The sequence below is a fragment of the Leptodactylus fuscus genome, chromosome 2 (assembly GCF_031893055.1).
Source record: "Leptodactylus fuscus isolate aLepFus1 chromosome 2, aLepFus1.hap2, whole genome shotgun sequence".
Taxonomy (NCBI): domain Eukaryota; kingdom Metazoa; phylum Chordata; class Amphibia; order Anura; family Leptodactylidae; genus Leptodactylus; species Leptodactylus fuscus.
The window spans coordinates 58,944,535-58,957,685 of record NC_134266.1 but is presented as its reverse complement, the minus strand read 5'-3'; the positions used below and the strand labels follow the sequence as shown (position 1 = coordinate 58,957,685).

Genomic DNA, 13,151 nt, shown 5'->3' with positions numbered 1-13,151 from the left:
CGTAGCCATTTCATTTTTATCTCTCAAACCTTCACAAGAGTTGCCCATGTATAACATTGTTATCCTGTCTTATCTAAGCCTCCCCTAGTACAACAGAGCCATCGATCATATTACATTCAATTGTTGACAATCATAATGAGAAGATACATTTTATTCCCTCCAATTCTAAACAGCTAAGCGGGCAATGAGGAAATAACATTAAAAGATCAAGATTTAATTTTTTGGGCAACTCAAGAGTATGTTCACACAATTTTATCCACAAGGATTTGGGAGAGCCTCTGCACCCAAATCTGCATGGAAGTCTCCCATACATTATAACCGTGTCCCATACATTGGGACACCGTGCTTGCAAACTGCAATGAAGAGAAAAAAAAAAAAAGGATGGAATCCAAGTCAATGGGGGTACGAAAAGCTTTGACAAACCTCACCAAAACAGAATCAAAATACATTGCAAAACCCATAGCCCAAACCATCCCGGGTTCAGTGTCCTGATCCCAGGAGATATGAAGTGTACCACATAGTCTGTCCCTCTTTCAGTCCTTTGAAAGTCTTACCTTATGTAAAACTCATGGCTTTTGGAAGGAATTTTCAAAGTTGATTTGTCTGCTAGAAAAGCAACCACAATTTTTTCTAAGCTATTATAAGTACCAGAGTCCACCACTGGGGTTCTGGGAAAACCTGCAGTTGTTCCTGAATTCTTTACACATCTCCCAAGTATATTCTACTGTTAGCTCCTGATGAACTTAGATTATCAATTAGGGAAATGCGTTGAGCAGAGTAAAATGTACTCTACATAAGTCATAACATGTAAAGTTGGGGGCAAGGACTGCTAATGTGTGGCAAGTTCCCCTTTGCAATCCACAAGCATTTTCTACATCAGCTTTGACTAGTGGCATTGGGGGCAGAGACCGCTATTGTTGGGGACAGAGACTGCTATTGTTTGGAGTGTTTCCTTGTGTGATATACATCTTAAGCCAGTGCTAAAATCTAATGCCTCTAAAATAATCCTGATTTAGGAGATTTGGAGTTAGTCATCCCCCCTTTACCTCTTTGTGGGAAATTATCATATCTACAAATGGTCTCTCATATACATTTACCGTATTTTTCGGACTATAAGACGCACTTTTTCCCCCAAATTTGGGGGGAAAAGAAGGGTGCGTCTTATAGTCTGAATGTGGCGCCTGGCATCCGCTGTAATAGAGAGGCGGAAGCCGGTAAGTGATAGACGCCGGCACATGTGCCGGGGCCTGCGACATCGCTGCGCTCCTCTGCCCTGCATGAAGCCAGCAGCGGCAGCGGCGATGCTATTCCGCTCCTCCGTCCCCCCGCCGCTGGCTTCATGCAGGGCAGAGGAGCGTAGCGATGTCGCAGGCCCCGGCTCCTTTGATGGCGTCAATCCCTCGCCGGCATCCGCCTCTCTAGTACAGCGGATGCCGGGTCAGTATCGGTGGCCCCTTCTCCCCACCGGCCCCATACCTGTGAAGTTGCAGGTCGGCTCCTGCGCGGCGATATCGCAGGAGCCGACCTGTTCGGGTGACAGCCGGGAGCCTAATGAGGCTCCCAGGCTCTGTCACTGTTGTATTAGTATTGCGGCTGGGTCTATGACCAGCCGTAATACTAATAGACAGAATGTCCCATAGGCGGCAATACAGTTGTATTGCCGTCTATGGGACTTGCAGTCAAGTGACCGCAGGCTCAAGGCCCCCGGGGGGGGGAATAAAATAGTAAAATAAAAAAAAAAGTTTAAAAATATGAAATAAATAAAAGTTCTAAATCACCTCCTGTCCCTAGAATATATATATAAAAGTAGAAAATCATATATCATAAACCACCGTTTTTTTTTTTTTCAATACAAGGTGATCTAAGAAATAGATATTCCCCAAAATGGTATAACTAAAAAGTAACTCTGGCCCCGCAAAAAAAAACACTCTATGCGTCCCCGTACAGCTGCAGGGTCACCTGTCAATGTGGCCTTGCAGCTGTTGCAAAACTACAACTCCCATATATTAAATATTTTACCAGTTTTTGCTTCAAAAAATTTTTTCCCTATTTTCCTCCTCTAAAACCTGGGGGATTAATTACTAGAGATGAGCGAACACTAAAATGTCCGAGGTTCAAAATCCGATTCGAACAGCCGCACACTGTTCGACTGTTCGAACGGATTTCAAACCCCATTATAGTCTATGGGGGGAAATGCTCGTTTCAGGGGTATGCAAAATTCGATAAACTTATACTTACCAAGTCCACGAGTGACGGTCGGGCTGGATTCTCCTTGAAGTCTTCTCCCGGCGCAGCGTAACTGCGTCTTCTTCTGGCTGGAATTCACTCTGCCTAGGCATCAGGGCCTAGGCAGAGCCAACTGCACATGCGCGGTTGGCTTTGCCCGGCCTGATGCCTGAGCAGAGCCGACTGCGCATGCGAGGGCATGCCCGCACATGCGCAGTCGGCTCTCCCTAGGCCGGATGCCTAAGCAGAGTAAATTCCAGCCGGAAGACGCCACGGGGACGCTGCACGGAGAAGACTTCTAAAGGTATCGAACCTTAAACTTCGAACACTACTCGCTCATCTCTATTAATTACCCATGGATAGATTTGTATTAGGGCTCTTCTAATATATGAAATCTATGATCTACACCACTGTGTTGATATTCTTCACACACTATGCACACAGCTCTCCAATGAGATGACTTGACTATTTTTTGGGACCAAGTGTACTAGTCATGTTTGTACTTATCTGACCTGCGCTGTCTATGAATTAGCATTATATACACATGGACAAAATTGTTGATCGCCCTCATTTAATGAAAGAAGAACCCACAGAAATAACTTGAATCTGACAAAAGCAATATTAAACAAGAATTCTATGGAAATGAACAATGAAAGTCAGATATTGCTTTTCACTTCAACAGAATTTAAAAAAATAAAATAAAACTCATGAAACAGGCCTGGACAGAAATGATGGTTCCCTTAATATTTTGTTGCACAACCTTTTGAGGCAATCACTGCAATCAAATGATTCCTGTAACTGTCAATGAGACTTCTGCACCTCTCAGCAGGTATTATGACCCACTCCTCATGAGCAAACTGCTCCAGTTGTCTTTGAAGGATGCCTTTTGCAGACGGCATGTTTCAGCTCCTTCCAAAGATGCTCAATAGGATTTATTTCAGGGCTCATAGAAGGCCACTTCAGAATAGTCCAATGTTCCCTTCTTAGCCATTCTTGGGTGTTTTTAGCTGTGTGTTTTGGGTCATTATCCTGCTGTAAGACCCATGACCTGTGACTGAGACCAAGCTTTCTGACACTGGGCGGCACATTTATCTCTAAAATCCCTTGATAGTCTTGAGATTTCATTGTACCCTGCACAGATTCAAGACACCCAGTGCCAGATACAGCAAAGCAGCCCCAGAACATAACAGAGCCTCCTCCATGTTTCACAGTAGGGACAGTGTTCTTTTCAGGATATGCTTCATTTTTCCATCTGTGAACATAAAGGTAATGTGCCTTGCCAAAAAGTTCAATTTTTGTCTCATCTGTTCATAGGACATTCTCCCAGAAGCTTTGTGGCTTGTCAACAATTTTTATTTAGTACTACTTTTGTGAGAGATGTTATTTCTGTGACCATTGTGAGTTTTTCTTTCATTAAATGAGGGGTACCAACAATTTTGTCCGTGTGTGTGTATATATATATTATATATATATATTGTGAGAGAGTGAGGGGTGTGGTCTGGGAAGACAGGTATGTCACAGCCAGGCAGCTAAAGGGTGTTTGGTAAAGACCCACACCAGGGAGGTCAGCTGACCTGTTCAGACTGAACATACAAAGCAGGTACTGTGCCAACCGTTGTTGTTGCCAAGGTGGGAGTCTGGTAGCCAGGCTTCTGTATAGACAGGGAAAAGTTTGTTCGTGTTTAGTTTAGTTCTCTGTCGAGAAGGGTTTTGTTTTGTTTATTTGTGCCTTTGCAAAGGCAATTAATGCACTGCAATTGAATAAAGCCTGCACTTGTGTGCAATCCAGTGTCTGTGTCCCTGTTTCCTGCACTGCTGCCGAGCATCTACCTGAGCGGTTCTCCACAATATATATATATATATATATATATATATATATATATATATATATATATACACACACACATAGATGCTATTTTAGCCTATTTCCTAATAAAGGTTATAATTTAATTTGATTTTGGGAACCAAATATTTCTGTAAAATGCTAGGAGACTTTACAAATGACTTCAATCACCTGGGTTTCCATGAGGCAATGGTCATCACTCCTGCTCTCACAGGTAAAACTCCCTTCTGCACTCAGGGACTAAGCCACTGGTCCTTCTGATACAGTGGGTGCTTTCCAGGAGGTGGAAACCAAATCACTGATGGGATGGTTACATACTCTGTTCTCAACTGCTGAAAAGCAGAAAAAGCCTCTACACAGTGCACTCTGGTGTAACCCAAGCGTTACTGCATGAAGTTGGCAATACAGCATAGTCAGTGAAACAGAACGGTAAGATGGAAGGAACCAGGAACTTAACTTGAGGGGGTGCAGAGGGTGCAGTAGCACTGGGGCCCAGGAGCCATAGGGGGCCATAAGCACTGGCATCAGTATTGAAATTGCAGCTTACATAACCATCACTATCAAGATTTCGCTGTAGAGATGAGGTAGGGAACACTGGACAAAAGATTGTACCCGAGCCCACAAGACTTTAGTCATGCCACTGGAAGGAAATCAGAATTTCCTTGGGCTGAGATAGAAGTCACCAGATTTGGGGCCATTAATGTCATTTGTAGACATGCTGGTCCATGGCCCCCAAGGCTGGTGACAGGTTTCCTATGAAGCATATAAGCATACATTACATAGCTTTGTTATACTACTGTACACCAAAACAATAATTTGCCAGTGTCACTAAATGCAGTGGCCCTGGATTTGCCTTAATCCCAGGTAAAATTCAATAATATAATTGGATCTGTGGCTAAAGTGTATTTGTCATTAAGTTAAAGAAAATCTAATAATAAAAGAGCAGCTACAGTGCAAATCCGGAAGAAATGAACATACACAATACAGTAGACAGTAATTCTCCATATTCACTATTATATTACCCAGACTTACATCAATTACCATTCAAGGTAACAAAGGTTCTCTGTGACTCCCAGGGACCGGGGACATATAGATATGTATGCGGGTACAGCGAGTATTTCCTGAGCCGTTACCTGTAATATTCGCACTGTAACACAAGGTGAATACATTTAGCGTAGATGCTATTGTAATCAGTGTAGCAGTTACCATGGTGACAGGCCGTATTAAGGGCCTGTTTACACAGCCATATCTGACGTCTCTGCTACATTACATTTTTATGCTCAATTTTTAGTAAAAATAAAATAAGTGATTGAATAACAACCAAACCAACAAGGGATATCCTACAATTCTCCTTCAATGTGCTAGAATTTCTGGTATTTCCATTTTCAACACCACTTTACCAGAATCAATAAGAACACAAATAGATTAAAGATGTTTTGTGTCACCAACACCTTTCACAATCTATTGCCAAGAACAACAGGTGACACTGGGGTAAGAAAAAAAAAGAGAGATAAAATCAGCAAGTTCTCATCTTATCCTATCTACATCTCATGCAGGAAATGAACATGTGTCAGATTTAAAATACAACGGAGTTAAAGGGAGTCTGTCAGCAGTAAAGTCTATCAGACTGACAGTACCTTGTAGGCTTCTACCCTTCTGCATTGAAGCTCCATTTGTATGAAAATCAGAGGTTTATTCATATGCAAATTAGCTGACAAGGCTTTTAGGGGAGTTTCACTCTCTGCTCTAGGTCACCGGCTCCAGAACCATTACACAAGAGATAGCTTCCACTTTGTCACAGTTAGGGGCAGTTATCTAGCGTACAGGAGAAGAAACTCCCCTAAAGCACTTTTCAGGTAATTTCTATAATAACAACACACAGATGTTTGCAAAATGGAGCTGCAATACAGAATAAGAAAGGCATCTTTGGAAAGTGAAGAAGCAGCTCTACAAGGTGCTGTCATTAGAGTGCTATCGATTTTCCAGCTGACAGACTCCCTTTAAAAGAAGTCCCGTGTGTGTCAGTTCACCAAATTTGCATGATTTCTGTCCATTATATGATGATATTCTAAAAAATGTATCAATTTTTTTTCCTTGACATGTTCTCTCTCTAAATTTTAGTTCTCCCTGAGCTGTTGGTGGAAGACTAGCCGCTAAACAAATAAAGCTAGAAAGCAAAGAAGAATCTTCCCAACTTAGTTTCTCTCACGTTCAATCCCTATCAGCATCATACAAGATGTTATAAGGACAAATACTGACCTGTAAAAAAAACACTTGGGCAAGACAGAAATGTTCTATTCATCTCCAGAAACCTCCATTTTGTCTATTCTATCTCTTCTCTGATTTGTACTATTGGTTTATGCAAAGTTTGTTGAAAAGTCAGTGAGTGTTTAGGCTCTAGAGAGTTTGTACCCTAACAGTCAGGAAGAGAGGTGGGGGCAACATGGTGGCTCAGTGGTTAGCATTGCAGCGCTGGAATCCTGGGTTCGAATCCTGCCAATGATGACATCTGCAAGAAGTTTGTATGTTCTCTTCGTGTTTGTGAGGATTTCCTCCCAAACTCCAAACACATACTGATAGGAAAAATTGAGTCTCACAGTCAATAATATTAACAGAAAAGTCTACTGTATGGCACGTTGTTTTCCTGTACAGGCATATAAATATAAATGTCATAAAAGCCCTTTATTATTTTACAAAAATAGACCTCACTTTGGGTCAAATCACTTAAATGGTCACTAACCTTTACAACTTACATAAAACTTTATAAAACTAAGTTTACATCTGTGCATTGTCCGCCATTGTAGTGGAGGACTTTTACCTCTGCCAGTTTCAGTTTAAAAACGACGAACATCTGATGGACCCCATTATAGTCAATGGGGTCTGCCGAGCTCTATTTGTAACTGCTATTTTATTGGTCCACTTCTCCATTGTTCTGATGCCTCAACGGCACAAAACAAAGAAGTGAGCGCAAGTGTGAACTTACTGCAACATATCTTAACCAATAAAAATACATGCTCTTCTTTCTGAAGCTCACAGAGGTGTCAGATTACAATCCACAGTAGAAGTCTATGGAGGGAGGTAAGCATTAGGTGAGTGACAAAGGAGACAGTTAAAGTTTACCAAGTTTCTATCTCACCCCCTGTGCTTTATTCACACCAACACACATCAGTACTTCTCTATAATGTTCTGTATAATCTAAGATCTAGATAGATAGATAGATAGATAGATAGATAGATAGATAGATAGATAGATAGATAGGAGTAGATTCCCCTCTACTTTCTGTGTGCAGTATAACTCAAGAACTGAAAACTAGAGATCGAGTGTGTACCATAGAAAACTGCTAAGAAAGCAAAATACAGCATAAGTCATGTATCAGATAGTTAACAATAATTGGCAAATAGAGTTACTCCTCAGGTACACACATTGTACTACTGATGTACAGTGTGCCAACAAACTTGTTTTGTATGTTTTATACCTACAGTATAATCAGCCAATAAAAGAGAACACACTGCTGTTGCACCGTTCATAGAGAATAAAGTGGTTTGAAGACCCTCATGTCAGTGCTCAGGGGTATTTTTACATGATAGATTCCCTTTAATATGTGCCAAGTTTATTACAGTGACTTATGCTAAACCTGGTACACTTAGCAATACTTTTGTCTAACTATAGAGCACCTATTAGTTGGTTTAGCTTATTCCAATGTGTGAGCCACAATTTTGGCACATCTTTGGTGCATCTTAAACCAAGTCCCCTGTTCAAGTGGTTCAGGAAAAAAAAAGGAGGGGGGGGGGGGGTCGAAAGTATCCAAAACACATAATAAATTTAGCACAAGGTATAAGCACAACCATTTAGTGTCCAAAATGCCAGCTATATTTTAGCGGCTGCACTTTTCTTATTGTTTGACCACTGCAGAAGAAAGTCAGATCCTAACAGAAACCATGTCATCTCATAGCAAAGCTCATCATCCTACTGGATTCACAATTAGAAAATAATCTCATTTAGTTTTCCACTTCTTGTTTTAGATATCTAAGTCACGCAACAGTTATAGTCTGTATGAGAACAAGGAAACAAAAGACCAATTCCCCTGCAGCGCCGCCACAGATGAGATAAATCATTACACAGTGCCTGGTAAAATTACTGGGATGTCCATTCAATACATGGACATGGTGATCCTCTACAGCAGTTGTGCCAAAACTTGACTGTCTTCAATTATACAACAACAAGACCTTTTTTTTTTTTTTTTTTCTTTTCCAGAACGGCTTCACCTTCATTGACATGACAACAGTGCTACACTGGGATGTCAAGGGCCCACCAAAACAATTCATCCTGGGGGCCAACTAGACAGCTAAATGCAAATGTTACATGCCTCCAGATACCTAAAACAGCACTGACGCACATTTTATTCCAAGTATTGGTCTGCTACCTAGTCCTTACCTTGGACCATTTCTGTCCTGTGCCTCTCCCAATAGTCTGTAGACTCTCTCTTGCCTTACAATAGAGCCTGATTAGCGCTCACTTAGAAAGATGACTGCTGAAGGGGCCCAGTGGGGGGGCATTGGTCTAACTGCCTCTTTGCCGAGCCACCCAATGTATCTATATATAATAAACTGGGTAGCTTGTTAAATATTTCAGACATTTTATTATATGGGAGCATAGACTACATGACATGGGGTAAACTGTATGTAGTGCAATATGTGTTCTGTGCTATGCACCGCTCTTGCAGGGTTTGGACTATAAGGGCCCACCCAGGAATTCAGACACTCCACTGAGGGCCAGTCTAAGCCTGCATGACAGGATCCCAAACCTCCTACACAGAACCAAATCATGGAGGTATGAATCCAGTCTGGATCTATCTGCCTTCTATGGAGAGTCTACAGGCTGAATATGAACACTTTCTCAGAGCCATCTAGAGGCGAGTTTTAAGAATGTAATCTTGAAAATAGTTGCACATTGAAGGGTAATTGTGGTCATTGGGGCATTGTAGCAGCATGGGCAAGTCATGGAGTCAACATTGTAAACATGTTTATTCCACCATTAACATTCCACTTGCCAGGACAGGTTGGCTCTAGCGCAATGGTTCTTAACCTTGTTTGAGGTACCGAACCCACTAGTTTCATATGCACATTCACCGAATTCTCTTTAGTGATAAATCAAATATGATTTATTTCCAAATTCAAGACATAAGTATATGTTTTTTTACTGGTACACAAAATGAACCGTGCATAGGGCCTAGGGTTCGATCGAACCCTGGTTAAGAACCACTGGTCTAGCGGCTCTGAAATCTCACAGTACTCAGAGTACTGCGCTAGGGAACATCACATGTACAGGATTTCATAGCATAAAGCGAGCAATGATTTTATAGATTCATTTCTCAAAGATGTCTTTGACATGGTTGGAATAGTGTTAAAATATCCAGAAGTGCCATGATGCCAGTTCGATAGCTCAAAGACTGCTGACAGGGGTAAGCATGAGCTGAGTGAAAGGAGACTGTTAAAAGGATACAAAGTTTCTATCTCACCCCCTGTACTTTATTCACTTTACTAAAGGGAACCAGTCACCAGGTTTTGTGTCCCAAACCTGCCTATTCTAACTCTGTTTGCCACCGGGCTATTTATAAAAAAAGAAATATATAATAGCATATATAATAAGATGCACGTACTGATGACTGTAGACTTCTCTCTGGTACTTCTCTTCTGTGATGAATGCGCCTCAGCATTACTGCTGCATGTCTAGTGTATAGGCAATGAAGCTGGGATATACTAAAAGCAGAATTCTAGCTAATGGGGGTTCGTCAGTAGCAGTCGGTACAGGGCCCTAAACCCTGAGGGGCCCCAAGGGGCCCTCTGCTACATAAAATATTTTAATATTCTAAATGGTACAAGGCACGAGTGCCCCCGTACACGTTTTTTGGACCTGGGAGCTTCGAGCTACACCTCTGACTAAACCACCTGACAGATGAAAAATGTGGATACTATAGACCACTGTACCAGCCCTAGTCTTCTGACTACAGAAGTAACGCCTCATACATAAGAACGTGAAAAATGTATGTGTAACATACGTGTTTTCTTAGCGTCTGTTACAATAGGAGACAATGAGGAAATACATGTCTGTTTTTTAGCTAACTGGACATATCCTATTTCTTGTCAGTTTTCACAAGCAGATAATTACAAGTCAATGGATCTCCATTTTTAATGTCCATCGAAGCAGATGTGCTCTCGATTGATGGCCATTAAAAACGGATGAGTGGCTTGGGCTAGGAAAAAAATAGACCAAGTATATCCAAGTTTTTTTAATGGACGGTTAAAAACAGATAACAAACTGATGCAAAAAAACCCTAATAGTTCATCTGTTTTTAATGTCCATTTTTTCCCCCCATCATTGAGTGTATGTAGCCTAAAATGGACAACATACAAAGTGATTAGCGCAGTTATTTTACAGCGCTAAGATCCTGGGCTTAAATTCAGCCAATCACAACGCTTGTATAAAACTGGTACGCTACCCCAATGTTTCTAGGGTATCCTCTGGATATTCCAGTTCACTCCCACGCTTCAAAACACACACCTATAGGTTAACTGGCTTTCTATGAAAACCGCCCTCAATGTACATATAACAACAGTGGGGAAAATGACAGGTGTAAATGACGATAATCTCTGTACAACGCTGCAGAATATGTTGGCACTATATGTGTAATGGAAATAAATATATAAATAATGGGTTAAGCCTAAGTGATGTCGAACTATAAAGCACAAGGTATGGGGGCGCAGATTTCATGTGCGTGGACATAAAAAAAATTACAATCGTGAGCATATAAGGTTCTTTATTGTCTGATATAAGACATAAACAATTACATGTCATAAATGAAAGAAGTGCCCCGACTGCACAGCCCTGCTGTGTCTGACTAGCAAAGGATCGCAAACACCAGCATGCCATAGAACATCACACAATCTAGTTCTCGCTCCATTTGCAGGTTATACTGTGAACAGTCAATGACTTCAAGATATTAAGCCAGCTCTATCAGGACCAAGTCATCCACAAAATACATAGCCCACAAACAAAATCTACAATCAAAGCCTCAGCATTAGAAGGGTTAATACCCCGGACCCACACGCCAATTGTGAAGGGTCATTAATCAATGTCTGTTGACAGCAGAACCCTGCACTAGATCCATCCATCCACAAGATCCCCTTCTTCTCAAAGACAAGAGGTTTTCTATAACAGATCTGGCAACATTTCCATGCCCCAATTTTGCATTTTGTTCTGAAAGCCTCTGATAAATCCCACCAGGATTCACAGCTCATCCAAACGTTAAAAGAGGACAAGTGGATCTGGAAAGCAATCTTTACTTCACATCAGCCTTAATTAGGCAATTATCTGGTGTTAACCCACGTCTTGTCTTCAAGAAAGAGAAAAATAAACCTCTGAATGTAATTGCTATTGACCTATTTGTAGGCAAAGACAGAAATTAATTAAGATGGGTATAAATTCATTGTACAGGTGAATACGGGTTTCAGATTGAGTTTTCCCCATTCTTACTGGTCAGAAGAACCTCAAACAAAGATGATGGGTGAGGTGACCATGATGGTCCCAGGTAGCATCATAGGTTATCTTCACCATCCGACAGTGGTCTATCACCTACACCATCATCTCCTGGAGAACTTTACAAGCTCACATGTAGTTGGAGCTGTGAAGAAGTCACTTCTCACTCGCACCTGTGTGATAGGAAGCTAGAAGGCATCTCAACACTTCAAGACCTCTGCTCCTCAGCAGAAGAACCTTGTTAAACAAGTCCCTCATGAGTTGGTACAGGACACGTAAGTCGTACACAGAACCTCAAACAAATACATGACAATGATAAATAAAATGACGTTACCTTTCATCCAGTCCACTACCTGACTGGGAGACCATTTGCTCACTGGTTCCATTATTAATGCCATGCTGAACTTTGCCAGGTGCCCACAATGATGAATAAAACCACAGACTTGTCAGTCCAACTGGCAGCACAAGAGCAGGCTTTGTAGAGGAGGAAGCTGCAGTGAATGTCAGCAATGCTGCTCAGTCCAGGCTGCCATAAGCAGCAGCATCAGTTGTCAGGCTCTCCACACTGTGCACAGGCGGCTGCTGCTTCACACCATTCACTCAGGGCTAGCAAGGCTCACTCTACACTCAGCTTCTCCCACTGATCTTCCCCCACCTCTCATCATGACATCATCCCTCCACCCACAGTCACACACAGCACACATTCCTACACCACAAAAACCATTGACTTCTACTTTCCTATGGCAGTGCGATGCAGCAGTCGCTTCTGTAATACACTTTAGAATAGTTTATATGTTGCAGACAACAGTAAAACAAAGAAGCAAAAACTGGATACAGTGTATACAGAGCCATAGTCATGCTCTAAAGCAGAAAAACAAGAACTTGAATACGTCTTACATAAAATTCATTCTTATTTATCCCTAGTTAATGTGTTGTTATCCTACTTTTTTTCTAAACCAGATAATCTAACGTGTCAACGGCCGCCGGTGTAAACGGAGCATATTGTATGACAAATGTATAGTTCAGGAGAATGCCGTCTGTCTATCAAAAAGCCTCTGACTTCTGGGTAATGCAGAGAAGCACAATACGTCTGTGTACACACACTGCATCAAGGATGCTGCATTTAAAGGGAGCCGGTTAGCAGTTATTAACCTAATCCCAGGACCTTGTGGAGGTGATGCTACAGTATCTAAATAAGCCTTGGTTGTTTTGGTTTGGAGCTCCATTTTCATGTAAATCACCATTTTATTCACATGCAAATGATGGAAAAAGTGTATGTAGGTTTTTGCTGTCCGCTTGAAAAGTCGGACATCTTTGTGAATGGACACTTAAGGACACCCACGAACAGTGGCGTAACTAGGAATGGCGGGGCCCCATGGCGAACGTTTGACATGGGCCTCCCCCCGACCGACGTCGAAGACCTCGGCCGACCCCCTCCTACGCATTCCTACATGCTCTATTATGCCCTATAGTGGCCCCTGCACACAGTATTACCCCCCATAGTGGCCCCTGCACACAGTATTATCCCCAATAGTGGCCCCTGCAC

At 41.8% G+C, this 13,151-nt stretch overlaps 1 protein-coding gene across 5 annotated transcripts in view; it reads right to left on the bottom strand.

Moving 5' to 3' along the window:
* The window catches only part of CNKSR2 (connector enhancer of kinase suppressor of Ras 2), a 269,014-nt gene extending 256,795 nt beyond the window's left edge, over positions 1-12,219 (bottom strand). For all 5 annotated transcript variants that reach the window (XM_075263811.1, XM_075263813.1, XM_075263812.1 and 2 more), the window contains exon 1: positions 11,940-12,219. In XM_075263811.1, coding sequence (XP_075119912.1) covers positions 11,940-12,003 — 64 coding nt within the window. In that variant the 5' untranslated portion in view covers positions 12,004-12,219. The remainder of the gene's footprint in view (positions 1-11,939) is intronic.
* Between the last annotated feature and the right edge of the window lie 932 nt (positions 12,220-13,151).